The 20,762-nt window shown below is 41.6% G+C and overlaps 1 protein-coding gene across 5 annotated transcripts; it reads right to left on the reverse strand.

Annotated features, from left to right (window-relative positions):
* Positions 1-769: 769 nt before the first annotated feature.
* Positions 770-19,362, reverse strand: LOC135462176 (retinoic acid receptor RXR-alpha-B-like). 5 transcript variants are annotated; one of them, XM_064739569.1, is made up of 8 exons: positions 19,116-19,362; positions 10,888-11,167; positions 9,922-10,498; positions 7,083-7,277; positions 6,707-6,802; positions 5,088-5,172; positions 2,804-2,991; positions 770-1,823 (listed from the first exon to the last, which is right to left on the reverse strand). In XM_064739569.1, exons 3-8 carry the CDS (start codon positions 10,496-10,498, stop codon positions 1,588-1,590), a joined length of 1,377 nt encoding a protein of 458 aa, XP_064595639.1. In that variant the 5' UTR covers positions 10,888-11,167; positions 19,116-19,362; the 3' UTR covers positions 770-1,587. The 5 variants fall into 5 exon arrangements, with proteins under 5 accessions (XP_064595639.1, XP_064595635.1, XP_064595636.1 ...); XM_064739565.1 differs by having other exon boundaries at positions 9,922-10,577; XM_064739566.1 differs by lacking the exon at positions 19,116-19,362 and adding an exon at positions 15,817-15,911 and having other exon boundaries at positions 9,922-10,577.
* Positions 19,363-20,762: the final 1,400 nt, after the last annotated feature.

Below are 20,762 nucleotides of genomic sequence, written 5' to 3' on the forward strand. Positions count from 1 at the left end.
AAGGGACCCATACATGTACATGTAATATATTCCATTCTTCGGTAAGCTCATCAACTTCACACCCTTCTGCTGCAAGTTTCGTCTAGTTATGATTTTGTTCTGCTAGTAAACAGAGAATAGAGAATCTGGACTTTGATAAATTATAGCTTTTCAGTGAAATTGCCATGGATTCACCTCAATATATGGCTTGAGGACAGTAATGTAAGAGGGCAGGAGTCGTTTTAGTGGCTTGTCATTTGTCCAGGCTATGGCTCTCTGAGAACGGCATCCAGATCAACGGTGATTTTCCAGGCTATTGCTCTCTGAGGACGGCATCCATATCGTTGGTAATTGTCAAGACTATGGCTCTCTCAGGATGGCATCCTTATCCTTGGTCATTGTCCAGGCTATGGTTCTCTCAGGACGGCATCCATATCGTCAGTAATTGTCCAAGCTATGGCTCTCTGAGGACGGCATCCTTATCGTCGCTACTTGCCCAAGCTATGGCTCTCTTAGGACAGCATCCTTATTGTTGGTAATTGTCCAGACTATGGCTCTCTCAGGACGGCATCTATATCGTAGGTAATTGTCCAGGCTATGGCTCTCTCAGGACAGCATCCATATCATCTGTAAATGACCAGACTATGGCTCTTTTCAGGATGGCATATTGATTAAGGCAAGCAGAGCTTGACAATGCAAGGTTACATCTGTTTAAGCAGATTTTCACCACTTTGATGGAGATTTCTTAAAGAACTGTCTAAACTTAATCCAGTTTAGTGGTAATATTTCAAACATCTTATCTTTTCACATTTCTCATTGACTTTGATACCTGGGTCATTTTTGTGAAGGAGCAGATGCTTTCCCTGTCCAATAAAACTTGGTGGTGTAACATATTTATCTTCCCACCATCATGTAAGCGAAATACTTGAGTACAGCGTCGCACATCAAACAGATATATAAATATTAAGCTCCCACTTGGGTGGGAATAACCTGGAAGGCCCATGAAGCTCTGAGGTACCAGATGACTGCACATGCATCCTGGAAAACGGGCCGTTAACTGAACCTTAAGGATTGTGGGATAATCATTTGGGCGACACAACATGGTACGATTTTTAATCCGAGGATCTACATGTAGATGTATCCCATCCCAGTAAATGAAGGTCTGGTGTTCAGATCGCTGGAGAATTTAGGTAATTTCTGGTGGCTAAAATTAGAATAGGAAGCTTGGATAAATACAGATTCCTAATGCTTGGTAGCTGAGGGAGCTGCTGCACCCCAGAAGTCTTTCAGCTATTTTATTTAATTAAGGCCATTAGTGGTGTTGCTTTCCTGGCTTCTTGTCTAAGGGATGGTCTGCCAGCAACCTGCAGAAGGTCGTTGTTCTCCTGGGTTCCTATTATCATAACACTGGCCGCTGTCGTACAAGTCCAACCCTCTGAAAGCCAACTGGTGATGCTCCATGTCTATACAGCAACAGACATACATTTTTTTTTTGTACAACTTTATTCAGACAATATAGACAAGGTGACACATGGGAGGAGCAAGAACGGATTATGCATATGACAAACAGGTACAGGGTAAACACAGCCCCCCAGCAGGCCACCTGATTTATGTCATCATTTCTGACACCAAGGCACTCAGCTGGATATTCCCGTCCAGGGTAAGTGACAGGAAGCGCTCAGCGGCTTTCGCGCTAACGGTCCTCAGAGCTGGAAGTCGCAACAGCATCTTGCCGTAGCGACGATGGTCCTCGGGGTAAGTGTAGGTGACATAGCGTCGCAGCGAGTCCAGCATCTGAGTCTGTAGGCTAGTCACCTGCTGCTTATCCTTTATACCATTGGCATCTGTGAACACACAGCATAATATTCTGAACAGTCAATATAAACAAAATCATCAGCAGGAATTGTGAAGCTAATGCTGATAGTAAACAAACACCAAAATCTAGCCACTGAATATATGGGTTTGTTAGATTTTCCTTCAGCTGGCACCACCTGAATCAGAGGCTAAGTAAATCAACTTAGTATCAACTGAGGCGTCATGAAACATGTGGGTCACAGAGGTTCTGTAAAAGTTCTCTTTTTAAGGACAATACAAATACATGAAACAACTATGCACAAAGATAGTGTTTGTCTGTGTATGTCAAGCCTGATCTGAGGAGCTACATGTACCAGGGGCACATTTTGCAAAGAGGGCGTAACTTCATTCAAAACTGTAACTGTCAGGACACATCCATGTAGGGACACACCAAATGGTGAAGTATCATGCTGAAGACTTGCTCTAACCTCACAGTGTTGTGTGCAAACCTAGCTAGCAACAGGGCCATTTTTAAAGTATTTGGTATGACCTCACCCGGGTTTGATCCCTTGCCTCCTGATTTTGAGGCGGATGCTCTGGTCATCAGGCCATCGAAGCGGTCTACACAATGTAGTGTAATGACAAGAACCCCAATGAAATCTTAAGTGTCTTAAGTTCTCATGCTTTGTTTTCAGGATGAATGATGACCTTTCACACTAAAAAAGTTCCACTTGTTGGACAGAGATTCTCATTTCACAAAGCACACCAAATTAACTCCCTTGATGTCACTCTCCCGTTTAACTGGTACATTTAACTTGGGAGTAAACTGTGGTTAGGTGAACCTCTGAAAATAAGTAAGTGAGTGAGTGCTTGGGGTTTAACTTCGTACTTAGCTCCTTCCAGTCATATGACGACGATAGAATCATTAGAGTGCATGTAATGTGCCTCCTTGTTGCAGGACGAATTTCCACCGCTCTTTTATCTAGTGCTCCCCCCCTCCCAAAGCTACTTTTGAAGGTGTATGCCTAACCTGGATAGGTCAAGACAATAGCGTTCAAGGTACAGAACTCTGTCTCATCCATGAAGATGTCCCGAAGGCGATCAGCAAAGTCAGCTGTGGCAGTGATAAGCTCCTTTCCCCAGCCTATAGATGTTGCATAATCTATAGGAACAGTAAGGCCTTCAGCAAACTTGATGTATCCTTCCAGTCCTATGGACCTACAATAACAAGTTATAAACATGATGTACCCTTCCAGTCCTATGGACCTACAATAACAAGTTATAAACATGATGTGCCCTTCCAGTCCTATGGACCTACAATAACAAGTTATAAACATGATGTACCCTTCCAGTCCTATGGACCTACAATAACAAGGTATAAACATGATGTACCCTTCCAGTCCTGTGGACCTACAATAACAAGTTATAAACATGATGTGCCTTCCAGTCCTGTGGACCTACAATAACAAGTTATAAACATGATGTGCCTTCCAGTCCTGTGGACCTACAATAACAAGGTATAAACATGATGTACCCTTCCAGTCCTGTGGACCTACAATAACAAGTTATAAACATGATGTGCCTTCCAGTCCTGTGGACCTACAATAACAAGTTATAAACATGATGTGCCTTCCAGTCCTGTGGACCTACAATAACAAGTTATAAACATGATGTATCCTTCCAGTCCTATGGACCTACAATAACAAGTTATAAACATGATGTGCCTTCCAGTCCTGTGGACCTACAATAACAAGTTATAAACATGATGTGCCTTCCAGTCCTGTGGACCTACAATAACAAATTGTAAACATGATGTACCCTTCCATCCCTATGTCACAACTCACAAGGATGTGAAATCACCTAAAACATGTAGTCACAACCCACAAGTGTGTGAAATCACCTAAAACATGTAGTCACAACCCACAAGTGTGTGAAATCACCTAAAACATGTAGTCACAACCCACAAGTGTGTGAAATCACCTAAAACATGTAGTCACAACCCACAAGTGTGTGAAATCACCCAAAACATGTAGTCACAACTCACAAGTGTGTGAAATCACCTAAAACATGTAGTCACAACCCACAAGTGTGTGAAATCACCTAAAACATGCAGTCACAACCCACAAGTGTGTGAAATCACCTAAAACATGCAGTCACAACTCACAAGTGTGTGAAATCACCCAAAACATGTAGTCACAACCCACAAGTGTGTGAAATCACCTAAAACATGTAGTCACAACCTACAAGTGTGTGGTGGCCTCCCTGGCTGAGTTGGTCAGCGCACTAGTGCAGGGTAATGAGCCAAGAGCCTCTCACCAATGCGGTCACTGTGAGTTCAAGCCCAGTTCATGCTGGCTTCCTCTCCGGCCGAACGTGGGAAAATTTGCCAACAACCTGCGGATGGTTGTGGGTTTCCCCGGGGCACTGCCCAGTTTCTCCCACCATAATGCTGGCTGCCATCGTACAAGTGAAATATTCTTGAGTATGGGGTTAAATACCAAATAAATAAAAAGAAATAAATAAATACAAGTGTGTGAAATCATCTTAAGCATGTACATGTAGTCACAACCTAGGCCACAATCTACAAGTACTCCTGTAAAAATATAAATTATGCAGCAGGTATGACTGATGTACCTTAGTATCTATCTATTTGATTTATTTGATTGGTGCTTTATGCTGTACTCAAGAATATTTCACTTATATGATGGCTGCCAACATTATGTTGGGAGGAAACCCACAGCCATCCGCAGGTTGCTGGCAGACTTTCCCACGTACGGCCAGAGAGGAAGTCAGAATGAGCTGAACCTGAACTCACAGCGACCACATTGGAGGGAGGCTCCTGGATCATTGCACCATGCTGATTTCTATTTTCTTCACTCTAGATGTTATTATATTTTCAAATTTGTCAAGGCTTTGAAATCATGTACATATGTCTTCAACAGGAACAAAGACGGGGATAGTCCACAAAGTACACGATTTTCGTATACACTTATACCTTTCTCTGACATTTGAAAAAAGATCATTCTGCTCATAAAACAACTGATGTGGCCTACTTATGAGTAATAAAGGACAAAACTATTTTGTTTTCCATGCAGCTGTCTACTTGGAAAACTGGGACCACTTCAACAAATATTGCTTTGGTAGAATTACAGTTAATTCAGCCACCAACTCTCACCTTCTGTAACTCCTTACAAAAGCCCAGAAGACAAATGTAAAGGATACCACCATGCTTTGGATAAATAGATTACTAGCATGATCTCAAAGAACAATGCATATCTGTAAGGACTTCTCACAGATGCAATGCTGGACCATACCTGTAGGATAATCGCAGGACATTTAACTCCATGAAAGCTGACTTGAGCAGTGCCATCTGGTCATCCACAGCAAGGCCCTTAAACCCTACAAGACAGACAAAAGGAAATTAATGGCAAGGCCCTTAAACCCTACAAGACAGACAAAAGGAAATTAATGGCAAGGCCCTTAAACCCTACAAGACAGACAAAAAGAAATTAATGGCAAGGCCCTTAAACCCTACAAGACAGACAAAAGGAAATTAATGGCAAGGTTCTTAAACCCTACAAGACAGACAAAAGGAAATTAATGGTAAGGCCCTTAAACCCTACAAGACAGACAAAAGGAAATTAATGCCAAGGCCCTTTAACCCTACAAGACAGACAAAACGAAATTAACACCAAGGCCCTTGAGCCCTACAAGAACAGACAAAACGAAATTACCTGACATCTGCAATGCAAAACAGCACTGGACTAAACTAAAACAGCACAGCGCTGGACTAACCTAAAACAAAACAGCACTGAACTAACCTAAAACAAAACAGCAATGGACTACTGAAACAATGAAGTCTGAATATAGCAACTAAAGGTTCAAGACTGTCACGTCAATGACGTGATATCATTGGGTTTCATTCAGTGCTGCTAATCACATTTAAGTTTTAATTCCAGCCAAGCATACATCAGACTGTAAGGAAGTTGTAGTTACAGCCTCGAGCCTGTATTCAATGAAGCTGTAATTACAGCATTAAGACTGTACATAAGCCACCTGTAGTTAAAGCCTCGAGACTGCACCTACGGAAAATGTAGCTGCAGCTTTGACATTGCATGTAAGGAAGCTGCAGTTACAGTCACAGCCTTGAGACTGTACATAGGGAAGCTGTCATCACATCCTTGAGACTGTACTTAAGGAAGCTGTAGTTACAGCCTTGAGGTTGTAATTAAGGAAGCTGTTGTTGCAGCCTGAGACAGTACTTAATGAAGCTGTAGTTTACAGCCTTGAGACTGTACATAGGGAAGCTGTAGTAACAGCCTCGAGACTGTACTTAAGGAAGCTGTAGTTACAGCCTTGAGGACTGTACATCTGGGAGCTGTAGTAACAGCTTTGAGACTGTGCTTAAGGAAACTGTAGTCACAGCCTTATGACTGTATATCTGGAAGTTGTAGTTACAGCCTTGAGACAGTACTTAATGAAGCTGTAGTTACAGCCTTGAGAGTGTACATGTGGAAGCTGTAGTTACAGCCTTGAGACTGTACTTAAAGAAGATGTAGTAAATGCCTGGAGACAGTACGTAAGGAAGTTGTAGTTACAGCCTTGAGATTGTGTGTAATAAAGCTGTAGTTGACAGCCTTGAGGACTGTATATCTGAAAGCTGTAGTCACTGCCTTGAGATTGTGTGTGATGAAGCTGTAGTTACAGCCTTGAGACTGTACTTCAGGAAGCTGTAGTTACGGCCTTGAAGTTGCACTTAAGGAAGCTGTAGTTACAGCCTTGAGATTGTGGGAAGAAGCTGTGCATGTAGGTAGAGCCTGGGTCATTTCTTGGGTGAAGTAAACTATACTATAATCCAAGTTATTTCCTACAAAACCTGGTGGTGTAAGGCAAGATTAGTAATCCTGGGTTTGGCAGTGAGAAGCTTTTTTACCTGGCACTTTCTTGGCCCACTCTATGATGTAGCGGAGTTCCATGTAGCCATACTGCATGAACTCATTGATGGACAGGCTGTCCAGGGATATGGTACCTGTCAACAGGAGGCAATGGCCAGCATGTACTGCAGCAAAACTCAGTATACACCATCCTGGATATGTTTGGCTTAATAATGAGCTCAATTAATAAGTAAGATATAGGCTTTTCATGGCTTAAGTTGATCCACTGAAAAATACTTCTCTAATTAATGCTTAGCTGATTAATATTTATAGCTGATTTATTTATTTGATTGGTGTTACTCAAGAATATTTCACTTATACGACAGCGTCCAGCATTATGGTGGGTGGAAACCGGACAGAGAAGTTGCAACTCACCTTCCACTTTAGGCACAAGGAAAGGCTTGGCTTGCACCAGCGACTCCAGCAGACTGTCCCGAAAACTTGGCCGGTCTGCCCTCTTGACCACCACAGGGGATTGACCGCTGATGTCCACATCTACCTTCTGCCGTTTGTGTCTGTGTTTGCCCCCAGGTGAACGGTCCTCGCGCACAGCTGCAGGGATTAAGCAAGCTGAGGTAATCAGAGACAATGGTCTGTAATGTATATGCTATATAATGCACAGAATATAATACAACTCCACATGTAAAGTAAGCAAGTATAGTGAAGTATCAAACTGTGTAAAGTATAGATATCTACATATTGAGTTCACAAAGGCTGAATCTCTTACACGAGCGCTATAATTCCATGAAGCACACCCAGAGTTTGCAAAGGCTGAATTTCCTACACCAGCACTTTAATCCCACAAGGCACACCCAGAGTTCACAAAGGCTGAATCCCTTAAACGAGCGCTATAATTCCATGAAGCACACCCAGAGTTTGCAAAGGCTGAATTTCCCTATACCAGCAATTTTAATCCCACAAGGCACACCCAGAGTTCACAAAGGCTGAATTCCCTACATGAGCAGTATAATCCCACCAGAACACCCAGAGTTTGCAAAGGCTGAATTTCCTATACCAACACTTTAATCCCACAAGGCACACCCAGAGTTCACAAAGGCTGAATTCCCTACATGAGCAGTATAATCCCACCAGAACACCCAGAGTTCGCAAAGGCTGAATTTCCTACACCAGCAATTTAATCCCACAAGGCACACCCAGAGTTCACAAAGGCTGAACGAGCGCTATAATTCCATGAAGCACACCCAGAGTTGCAAAGGCTGAATTTCCTATACCAGCACTTTAATCCCACAAGGCACACCCAGAGTTCACAAAGGCTGAATTCCCTACATGAGCAGTATAATCCCACAGAACACCCAGAGTTTGCAAAGGCTGAATTTCCTACACCAGCACTTTAATCCCAACAAGGCACACCCAGAGTTCACAAAGGCTGAATTCCCTACATGAGCAGTATAATACCACCAGAACACCCAGAGTTCACAAAGGCTGAATTTCCTATACCAACACTTTAATCCCACAAGGCACACCCAGAGTTCACAAAGGCTGAATTCCCTACATGAGCAGTATAATCCCACCAGAACACCCAGAGTTCACAAAGGCTGAATTTCCTACACCAGCACTTTAATCCCACAAGGCACACCCAGAGTTCACAAAGGCTGAATTCCCTACATGAGCAGTATAATCCCACCAGAACACCCCAGAGTTCGCAAAGGCTGAATTTCCTACACCAGCAATTTAATCCCACAAGGCACACCCAGAGTTCACAAAGGCGCTATAATTCCATGAAGCACACCCAGAGTTTGCAAAGGCTGAATTTCCTATACCAGCACTTTAATCCCACAAGGCACACCCAGAGTTCACAAAGGCTGAATCCCTTAAACGAGCGCTATAATTCCATGAAGCACACCCAGAGTTTGCAAAGGCTGAATTTCCTATACCAGCACTTTAATCCCACAAGGCACACCCAGAGTTCGCAAAGGCTGAATTTCCTACACCAGCACTTTAATCCCACAAGGCACACTCAGAGTTCACAAAGGCTGAATTCCCTACATGAGCAGTATAATCCCACCAGAACACCCAGAGTTCGCAAAGGCTGAATTTCCTACACCAGCAATTTAATCCCACAAGGCACACCCAGAGTTCACAAAGGCTGAACGAGCGCTATAATTCCATGAAGCACACCCAGAGTTTGCAAAGGCTGAATTTCCTATACCAGCACTTTAATCCCACAAGGCACACCCAGAGTTCACAAAGGCTGAATCCCTTAAACGAGCGCTATAATTCCATGAAGCACACCCAGAGTTTGCAAAGGCTGAATTTCCTATACCAGCACTTTAATCCCACAAGGCACACCCAGAGTTCACAAAGGCTGAATCCCTTACATGAGCAGTATAATCCCTCTAGGCATACCCAGAGTCCACAAAAGTTGAATTCTCTACACTAGCACTATACTTCCACACGCTTCACCCAGAGTTCACAAAGGCTTAATTCCCTACATGAGCACTATTATCCCACAAGACACAACCAGAGTTCACAAAGGCTCAACCTCCTACATTGACACTTCATCCACAAAGCACAACCAGAGTTCACACAGGTGGAATTCCCTAAACAATTACTACACTCTCACAAGGCACACCCAGAGTTCACACAGGTGGAATTCCCTAAACAATTACTACACTCTCACAAGGCACACCCAGAGTTCACAAATGCTCAACCTCCTACACTGACACTTCGTCCACAAAGCACAACCAGAGTTCACACAGGTGGAATTCCCTAAACAATTACTACACTCTCACAAGGCACATCCAGAGTTCACACAGGTGGAATTCCCTAAACAATTACTACACTCTCACAAGACATAACCAGAGTTCACAAAGGCTCAACCTCCTACACTGACACTTCATCCACAAAGCACAACCAGAGTTCACACAGGTGGAATTCCCTAAACAATTACTACACTCTCACAAGACACAACCAGAGTTTACAACGGCTCAACCTCCTACACTGACACTTCATCCACAAAGCACAACCAGAGTTCACACAGGTGGAATTCCCTAAACAATTACTACACTCTCACAAGACACACCCAGAATTCACAAAGGCTCAACCTCCTACACTGACACTTCGTCCACTAAGCACAACCAGAGTTCACACAGGTGGAATTCCCTTAACAATTACTACACTCTCACAAGACACACCCAGAGTTCACAACAGCTGAATTTCCTATATGGACACTTGTCCCAAAAGGCACACCTACCTTCTCTCTTCATGCCCACCTCCAGGCAGCGTTGGAAGCGACAGTGCTGACAGCTGTTACGAGTGTACTTGTTGATCACACACTCACCATCACCCTTACATGTGTAGTTTAAGGTTTTCTGAACTGTGCGCTTAAAGAAGCCCTTGCAGCCCTCACAGGAAAAGGCAGAGTAGTGAAAGCCTGAGCCTTTGTCTCCGCAGATCAAACAGCTCTTGTCACCGTCTGCACCCAGGAGAGGGGAAGTGGAGCTTGGCACCCTTTCTCCCACAGTAGTCTGGTAAGTCAGGAGAATGGGGGTCTCAGCAGCGCCGTTGTTTGCCACCACCTGTAGGGTGGGGCTCTCCTGTCGGCTGCTGGACACAGCCATGTTGTTGGTCAGCCCACCCTCGCCGTCCATGGCCTCCAAAATGGAGTTCTCCTGGCTGTCATCCGAGCATCTCCTGTCTCGCTCAATGCTTCCCTCTTGAAATCCCGGCTCCCCGTGAAGAGTGACGCCGGGGGCAGACCCATCCCCAGGACGGGCCAGCACCTGAGAGCTGTGGGCAACAGGCAGCTGACCAGTGGTCACCACAACCATCTGTCCAGTGGCAGAAGTGGAGAGGTCAGCAGGCAGGGAGATGGCACGGCCCGCAGGCACGTCTCGCACGTGTACATCACTCATGGTGGGAACAGTAGGCAAAATGTAAGCTCATCTCATGTAGTGTACTGCATTCGTGCGTGTGTGTGTTCAGCATTTGTTCATGAGTAAAACTGATCATTAAACTAAAATATATTCACAGGTTGAGCATTTTTTTAACATAATAATTCTACCAAAGATAAACTCTCAAAAGACACACAAAAAAATTCTCTCACAAAATAAGATGGTAACAAAACCGATTTCAAATCGTAAAAGGTAAGCAAATGAGCATTGACTTGAAGATATGAGAGTGAGTTATAAGGTAAGTAGTACGCATGAACCAATCTTACAGTAATGGCATGAAGAGTCAGCGATGAGGCGACGAATAAAAATGGATGTGTGAGAAGGAAAGAGAAAGGCTTGTACTGCGTCCTCCACAGTGACAAGTCTTCAGCCTTTCGCAGATCAAGTGTCTAGTAGCTGAAATGTTGCTTGTTTGTTGCGAATGCCGTGAACATAGAATTTGAGATCAGGTTGGCTCGACATCAAATGTTGCCCTTCAGCTGCACTACTGGACTTTTACTGCGTTCTACACAGTGAAAAGTCAACCAGTAGCATGGTCAACGAATTCTGTAGAAAAAAAAAACAACAAAGATCCATATCAATGTCAGTTTATTTACATTTCTAATTATATAGTTTATTTATTTATGTAACGCGACACTCACAGATAATTTCTCTTTGACCGTAGGTGTCTAGTTATGGTCGGGTACCTGACAAAGCTGCAGACAACCCACCAAAGGACTCAAATTTGTGATATCATTGACCAAGGGCCTGCAGTAATAGCCAACCAGGGCCTGCAGTAATAGCCAACGAGGGCCTGCAGTAATAGCCAATGAGGGCCTGCAGTAATAGCCGAGGGCCTGCAGTAATAGCCAATGAGGGCCTGCAGTAATAGCCAACAAGGGCCTGCAGTAATAGCCAATGAGGGCCTGCAGTAATAGCCAACCAGGGCCTGCAGTACGAGGGCCTGCAGTAATAGCCAATGAGGGCCTGCAGTAATAGCCAACGAGGGCCTGCAGTAATAGCCAACGAGGGCCTATGAGGGCCTGCAGTAATAGCCAACAAGGGCCTGCAGTAATAGCCAATGAGGGCCTGCAGTAATAGCCAACCAGGGCCTGCAGTAATAGCCAATGAGGGCCTGCAGTAATAGCCAACCAGGGCCTGCAGTAATAGCCAACCAGGGCCTATGAGGGCCTGCAGTAATAGCCAACAAGGGCCTGCAGTAATAGCCAATGAAGGCCTGCAGTAATAGCCAACCAGAGCCTGCAGTCATAGCCAATGAGGGCCTGCAGTAATAGCCAATGAGGGCCTGCAGTAATAGCCAACGAGGGCCTGCAGTAATAGCCAATGAGGGCCTACAGTAATAGCCAACAAAGTCCTCCAAGGCATGTCCAAAGCATGCACACTAACATGTATCAGCTATAATTGCCACTGACATATTAAATGTGTCATATCAAGCTAAACCCCAGACTGCATGTGTCAAGTCTTCTGATACATTCACAACACTCCAGAACTGTCATAATTAGGCATGTCACTGTTATGATTTGTCATTCCTTAAAATTGGAGAAGTTAAAATCAAGCACGTCACTGTCATGATTTGTCATTCCCACAACTGACGAAATTACAATCAAGAATGTCACTATTATGATTTGTCATGATCACACCTGGAGAAATTACAGTCAGGCACGTCACCATTATGATTTGCCATGATCACACCTGGAGAAATGACAATCAGGCACGTCATCATTATGATTTGTCACGACCACACCTGGGGAAGTTACAATCAAGCATGTTGCCATTATGATTTGTCATGACTACACCTGGGGAAGTTAAAATCAGGCACGTCACCATTATGATTTGTCATGATCACACCTGGGGAAGTTACAATCAGGCACGTCACCATTATGCTTTGTCACAGCCACACCTGGGGAAATTACAATCACCATTATGATTTGTCATGTTTACACCTCAGGAAAGTTACAATCAGACACATCACCATTATGATTTGTCATGATCACACCCAGAGAAATGACAATCCAGCACATCACCATTATGATTTGTCACGACCACACCTGGAGAAATTACAATCAGGCATGTCACCATTATGATTTGTCATGATCACACCCGGAGAAATTACAATCAGACACATCACCATCATGATTTGTCATGACCACACCCAGGGAAGTTACAATCAGACACATCACCATTATGATTTGTCATGATTACACCCAGAGAAATGAAGATCAGGCACATCACCATTATGATTTGTCATTATCAGACCTGGGGAAGTTACAATCAGGCATGTTGCCATTATGATTTGTCATGACTACACCTGGGGAAGTTAAAATCAGGCACGTCACCATTATGGTCTGTCATGATCACACCTTGGGAAGTTAAAAACAGGCACGTCACCATTATGATTTGTCATGATCATACCTGGGGAAGTTACAATCAGGCACGTCACCATTATTATTTGTCACGACCACACCTGGGGAAGTTACAATCAAGCACATCACCATTATGCTTTGTCATGATCACACCTGGGGAAGTTACAATCAGGCAAATCACCATTATGATTTGACATGACCACGCCTGGGAAAGTTACATTCAGGCATGCCACCATTATGATTTGTCATGTTTACACCTCAGGAAAGTTACAATCAGACACATCACCATTATGATTTGTCATGATCACACCCAGAGAAATGACAATCCAGCACATCACCATTATGATTTGTCACGACCACACCTGGAGAAATTACAATCAGGCATGTCATCATTATGATTTGTCATGATTACACCCAGAGAAGTTACAATCAGACACATTAACATTATGATTTCTCATGATTACACTGGGTAAATCAGTCTCTTCACCCATCAGAAATAATAACACTTAACAAAAATTGGATTCTTGATGGAACATTTCATTTTTTTTTTAAGAAACATTACAGCGCTTACAAAACATAGAATTTCCTATGTGTAATAAATACTCCATCTAAGCAATACAATGACCGATAGCCATCCCTTCAACAAGACCCACTATTACACATATGCTTTTATTTATCTGATTGGTGGTTTACACTGTACTCATGAATATTTCACTTATACAACAGCCACCAGCATGTTAGAAGGAAACCAGGCAGAGCTCCGGGGAAATTCAGAACCATCTGTAGGCTCTAGCCATATGCTGTTTTCTGAAAGTACTTGTAACATGTTAATGTACAAGGTGCAGGTCATATAAACTTGTGCCAATGAAGATTTCAGCACATACATTCACACCCACAGGTACATGTATGATACAGGGGCATTTTGGAAATGTAACAGTTTCAATGCTGACAATAAAAATATCTTTCAATACTCTGGAATGATGGAATACATTAAACATAACTGTTCATGACGTCATTTTCACTCACATGCACATGGATGACTAGAAGATGTGTCAACCAGTCATAACCAGTCATCATGACATCATGTAGCCGTAGTGCACATCCAGCATTTAGCCACACAACAAAGTGTCCATTTATCATTACTGTAAGTGACTAAAAATTCTGCTCAAAACAAATTATTCTAAGTATTGTAACATATTATGCTTGGAGCTGAAGACTCATTCGGGCCTACAAACAAACCTAAAAACACCTAGCTTTCTAAAACTCTCAGACTAAGGAAAATGATTAAATGTCCTTTCTACTCTGGAGGATATCTGACAGTACATCAAATCTGAAGTCATTCACTGCGTACACAATAACATGTGTTCATGTATGATTAAATGTCCTTTCTACTCTGGAGGATATCTGACAGTACATCAAATCTGAAGTCATTCACTGTGTACACAATAACATGTGTTCATGTATGATTAAATGTCCTTTCTACTCTGGAGGATATCTGACAGTACATCAAATCTGAAGTCATTCACTGTGTACACAATAACATGTGTTCATGTATGATTAAATGTCCTTTCTACTCTGGAGGATATCTGACAGTACATCAAATCTGAAGTCATTCACTGTGTACACAATAACATGTGTTCATGTATGATTAAATGTCCTTTCTACTCTGGAGGATATCTGACAGTACATCAAATCTGAAGTCATTCACTGTGTACACAATAACATGTGTTCATGTATGATTAAATGTCCTTTCTACTCTGGAGGATATCTGACAGTACATCAAATCTGAAGTCATTCACTGTGTACACAATAACATGTGTTCATGTATGATTAAATGTCCTTTCTACTCTGGAGGATATCTGACAGTACATCAAATCTGAAGTCATTCACTGTATATTATCATGTATAAGTAGACACAGGCTTCACCCAATAAGTACAGTATACATGTACATCAGAAATGGCAGGCTGTGCATATATACGTGGCATCACGTACCTTCTACTTTAGATCACATACATGTACCTTCTACGTTAGATCACATACCTTCTATGTCAAATCACATACCTTCTATGTCAAATCATATACCTTCTACGTTAGATCACATACCTTCTATGTCAAATCACATACCTTCTACATTAGATCACATACCTTCTATGTTAGAGCACATACCTTCTACGTTGGATCACATCCCTTCTGCGTTGGATCACATACCTTCTGCGTTTGATCACATACCTTCTATGTTAGATCACATACCTTCTACGTTAGATCACATACCTTCTATGTCAGATCACATACCTTCTACGTTAGATCACATACCTTCTACCTTAGAGCACATACCTTCTACGTTGGATCACATCCCTTCTGCGTTGGATCACATACCTTCTGCGTTGGATCACATACCTTCTATTTTAGATCACATACCTTCTATGTTAGATCACATAACTTCTACGTTAGATCACATACCTTCTATGTTAGATCACATACCTTCTATGTTAGATCACATACCTTCTATGTTACAGGTAATTGTAACCAGGATAAGACATACACAGAAACCAGCAGCCCAATGTATTATCACAAATTTGCACACAACACGTGTGTACAGTAAGACTTACACCTTACCCATTTTCAGACAAAACACCTGCGCACATACGTGTTTCTCACTGCAAATGACTGCTGTGTTGTGAAACAATGACCTGTTACAACTGACAAAACCATCCCCACCAGTACAAGCATGATCAGGACCATTCATTCTACCAGGACAAGTTATAAAGAAGAGTAGGGCCCTAAATGTAAAAGGACCAGCTCCAAATGTACATGTACCAGCTACCACTTACCTGTACACTGAACTGTTGGGTTTAAGACAGAAAACACCTAGAACTATATACATCACGGTGATGACCTAAAAAAAACATCCTATCTTATCAACCAGTGAATGCAGGCTTAAGCTAAGGTGTTTGAGTAACTGCTGTGCACTTATCTACATGTGATAATCAATATGTCTCATAACAGGGACAAAATGCGAAGGGCACAGGTGTACACCTTGGGTAGCGTGGAGTGTTCCAGTAATAGGACAGAGGTCTCCCCTAAGCGGGTGTGAGCCATGTCCACTGCGTACAGCCATGAGTGCACACAGGTCACTGCCAAAACGATTACCTGAGGACACCTTGAGCTAACACCTACCACCAGGGGGCCAACCTGTGAACAACTGACAAACTCTAGCAGGTGTAAGCTACATGTACTTCCTTATTTCTTTTAGCTTTTACCAAAAATACACTACTATGTGAGGCACTTTGATACCAACTTTCAGCGCGATGTATGATACTTATGTTCTCTATGAATCCTAGACAAAGAGATCACTAAGCAGGGACCCTTAACACACACCTTTGTGCCCGCATGTGTTCACCCACCATACACTATCATTACATATGACAACTCACTACATATCACAATTCATATGTAAATATCACTTCTCATTTCAGTTACTCCTGGTTTTAAACATGTTCTCGCCACGATATGGCTGAAATATTGCCGATGTGGCGTAAAGCCATAATCATTCATTCATTCATTCAGTTACAGTATTTGTCTTTTGATAAAGAGGTAAACCAAAATAAAGTATAAAAGAAACTAAACCACTGGCTAAGTTGAACATTCTAAACTGTGATAAAAAGGCAAAATGTTACAAGTATCTGTCTGAATCATTTTTGCTCAGAAAAGACAACAGACTCACTTAATATCTGTGGTTCCATAGATTTGATATTCAATTTATTGATCAACTTATTGGTGTTGGATGGTAAAATATCCCTGACTTGATTTGTCACTTTAATTAGATTATACTGTAACAGAAACTCAAAAGGTTATCAGTCTGTATTAAGCAGTGTCCTCAATAAACAGCTATTGTAAAGGGCCGGAAATTTACAGTATTTGGATGAGGAGAAAACTAATTCCGGCTCGTAATAAGCATTTAATTGGCTGTGCACACTGAAAATGTGTATGTAGACCACAAGACTGGACTGTTCACTGTATGAACTAAAGACTTCCCTGAACTCTGGACATACCTGACAGGTGTAGTGGAAGTGGATATGACCATGGGTGTGAACTGTATCATGTAATGAGCTCTTTTATCCAACATACTACAATTTCTGGGCCTGGTTGTTCAAAACTGGTTTAAGGCTTAACACCAGTTTTAACTTTTAGCCAAGTCTTCAATTTTGTCCTAAAAAAATTGTGAAACATTATATTAAATGTGAACTAAAACAGCTGCTGTTATATTTTGACTTTGAAGAACTACACTGGCTGCTGAGTTTACCTCAAATTTTAAATACAAAATATGTCTGAATACCAGTATTTGCTAACACAATTACCAACAACTGGGTCCTGGTTGATATTTTGGGTGTGATTTGTCAATGAACCAGCATAAAGCATTACACATGCAGGTAAGAATATGTTCAAGTTGATGAGGCATTTATTATTAGTCTGAAATTGCTCTGATCTTAGGTTTGGACACATTTTATTCAGCCGTTTTAACAATTGGATGGATAAATTGCTGTGGCAAGTTAAGTAGTTGTTTGAAACAAAATATCTTCCACAGTAATAATTGCATTTAACTCTAAGTGGTCTGTAGATTGCTGTTTGTTTGCTCATGATGATCATTTGCCTGGCTATCTATAGTCTAGGGCCCAGTTCTTCGAAAGTGTGTTAGCTAATGGTGGTATTAAGTCCTATGTTATATTTAAAATTTTAGCCAAACTCAATGGCAGTCAATGCCATTCACCAATTATAAAGTATAACAGCAGCAGTTTTAGTTCATATTTAATATACTGGTACACAATTTCTTTTAGGCAGAGTACAAAATTGAAGGCTTGGTTTAAAGTCATATTATCATAGTCTGGTATTAAGTCTTCAATCAGTTTTGAAAAACGAGGCCCGGATCACTTGTGTCTCACTAAAATAATGCAAGCCGACAAACATGTCACATATCACCTGTAAGTCACTGCACACAGCTGAAGACTAAAGGATGGAGTCTGTGGTGCTTGTTCAACTTGAAGACCTCAAACAAACATCTTTGATACAAATTTATATGGACTCCTCACATGTCTGAACACTTCTGAATCGTGTAAGTTTTCAGAATCTAAACTGACTAAGAGAATTGCTGGCTGCCAGATTCCATTTCAGCATGCGCGCGCTGTTCATCTATAGAAGTTGGGTTCAAGAGTTGTGAACTTATTGCCACATAAGGAATGCACTGTATTGGTGAGAGGCTCCTGGGTCTCTGCGCCGTGCTGATGTGCTCATCCCCTAGGCCATGGAGGCCGGGGCCCTCCCCTACATGTATCATGCACTCAATGAATGATTCTTTCACACAACCATTTGAACTCAAAAGTAAGCAAAGGTGATCATTTGCATGGAGGAAGTGCTGACTTGAGCTGAAGACACAAAGTTTGGTGTCTGGCATGGCTTTCCATTACAGCAGTTTAACTGTGCTGCCGATTTTTTCAGAGACAGGCTTCAAGTTATATCATTATTTACGCGTAATTATGGAATCGTTCCTCCCAGTTCCTGCTTCAAGTGCAGTGTCATAGACATATAAACAGAAAGGTCTGGGGACAATCTTCCCGGTGTTGAACCTGCAAAGCTTTTGCGACGATTTAGAGACCTAATGCAGATACCTGCCCTTGCCAAATATGTCAAGGATGTCAATACATTATACAGTGGGGCGCTTTGAAACATTACAAGAATTTCCAGCGCAAATGGTCAAAGAAATAACCTATAAATGTTTGCCATATAAGTCGACAGGCGAATATAGGTAAAGAGCATGAGGGCCTGCGCATTTAAGGCCATGATTTGATGGCCTTTGATGTAGTTTTTGTTTAAACGCCGCGACAAACTGCTAAGGCAACTGCATCTGGTTTTTAAATGGAGTACGCTCTTATGTTTGGTTTTCAGAGCCATCTCGGACTATCGCGGTCAGCTCGAAAACCTATTAATAAGCCATTTCCACGTTTCGACAGCATGATTTTTTTTTAGGTTTCCTATACTATGTTTCTGGTGTGTACAGTTGATGAAAAATACAACCTTATGTCGCATTTACCTAACCTACAGGCGAATGCTTATGCCAAAAGGCAGATAACGTTACCTGATTGAGACAGTTGAGATTCCTCGTCAGTGTACACATAAACAACAACAACGACCATAAACACAGCTGGGGATGTCAAACAGTTCGTGGATGTTTTCACCGTCACCTTCGCATCAAAGAAAGCCGAACACTTCTCAGGTGCTAAATTAGAAAATCCTCCGCCAGAATTATGAATCCATTTTCGGATAAAAACACATTAATTATGCAAAATGATGCTTCTAATGTTCACCATGCACAGCGGGCTGTATACAGGGTTGATGTAAAAAGTGAGATTTGTAGCAGGTGTTCGACTGAGTGGAACATGGACTATGTACATGTAGGTACTGAATCTGCCTTTCGTAATTTTAAACCTTTGAAAATCATTTTAAAAGTTTGGCTAAACTTTATAATTTTCAAAGCTCTAATAATCCGCCGATGATTTTGAAGCCAAAAATCATTTTTACAGCTTTGAAAATCATTTCTAAAACTTTGAACGTGACACTTGATTTTCAAAATTTTAAAAAAACATTTTTCAAAACTTTAAAACTGCCGACATACAATCTTCAAAGCTTTTTTCAGTATAGGTCTGATGAGACAAAATACAGATGGTATTGGGTAGTATGTATAAAATAAAAACGACACATCAGCAGAATATCATTCTGATTTTCCTTTATTGTTTTCAGAAAATCTGTCACAGTCATTTTGTTCTGAGTAATCCTGTTTTGTTTGTTCTCACCTTTATGGAATCTGAATTAAGCAGACTAAAATACTTTGTTGACCTCTTATATATTTACAAACAATAACAGAAATTTTTACCCCAAAAATGCATGCCCATAATATATGGTAAATTTAGCATGTTTGTACCGGTATCTAGACAAATTCTATACCTACAGTCCAATCCTCACATCAAAAGGAATATAGTTTTATTTATTTGATTATGACAATTTACTCAGTACCAGTACTCAAGAATATCTCATTATTCCAATAGCAGTCAGCTAGAAAGCAGTTCACAGCCGGCCTTACATGGTGAAATTAACCCACGGCCATCCGCTGGTTGGTGCAAGACCTTTTTACCCATGACCGGAGAGGAAACCAGCATGAGATGAATTTAAACCCTTAGCAACTGCATTGGTCAAAAGAATAAAAGAGATAGTTAATTCTGACATATCTGCTCTCACTTACAGTCCTACGTCACATTTTACAATATCCAATAAATTCGGCTACATAAAATTAAAACTTCATGCTGGCATCTTCTCCAGCCATACATGTTAAGGTCTTCCTGCAACCTGCGGATGGTTATGGGTTTCCCCTGGTTTCCTCCTACCATAATGCCGGCCGCCGTTGTATAAGTTGAATATTCTTCATTATGGCGTTATAACTCAAAATAGCACAATATATGAAAATAGACAATAGATTCAACCATAGTAGTGCATGTCAAAAGGAATACAAGAGGAAGATGAGATGTCTGTTTAAAGTTAGTCCTGGAAAATGGTTTCACACAAGTACGCTACCAGTACATATAAAAATTAAAACCGTAAATAACACAATGTATGGAAATAGACAATAGATTCAGATATTTGAGAAATTAATTTTTATATTTTATGTAATAATATAACAATAAAAATACATCCATGTGGCATGGAAAACTATGTGTGAATGAAGCACTGT

This window comes from Liolophura sinensis, chromosome 1 (assembly GCF_032854445.1).
Source record: "Liolophura sinensis isolate JHLJ2023 chromosome 1, CUHK_Ljap_v2, whole genome shotgun sequence".
Taxonomy (NCBI): Eukaryota; Metazoa; Mollusca; class Polyplacophora; order Chitonida; family Chitonidae; genus Liolophura; species Liolophura sinensis.

What these genes read in the sequence shown, in the direction of transcription:
- LOC135462176 (XM_064739565.1), bottom strand. An exon ending in GTGGGCCAAGAAAGTGCCAG is followed by an intron (nt 5,173 to 6,706) that starts GTAAAAAAGCTT and finishes TCTGTCTTGTAG; the next exon opens with GGTTTAAGGGCCTTGCTGTG. An exon ending in GTCCTGCGATTATCCTACAG is followed by an intron (nt 2,992 to 5,087) that starts GTATGGTCCAGC and finishes TTGTTATTGTAG; the next exon opens with GTCCATAGGACTGGAAGGAT.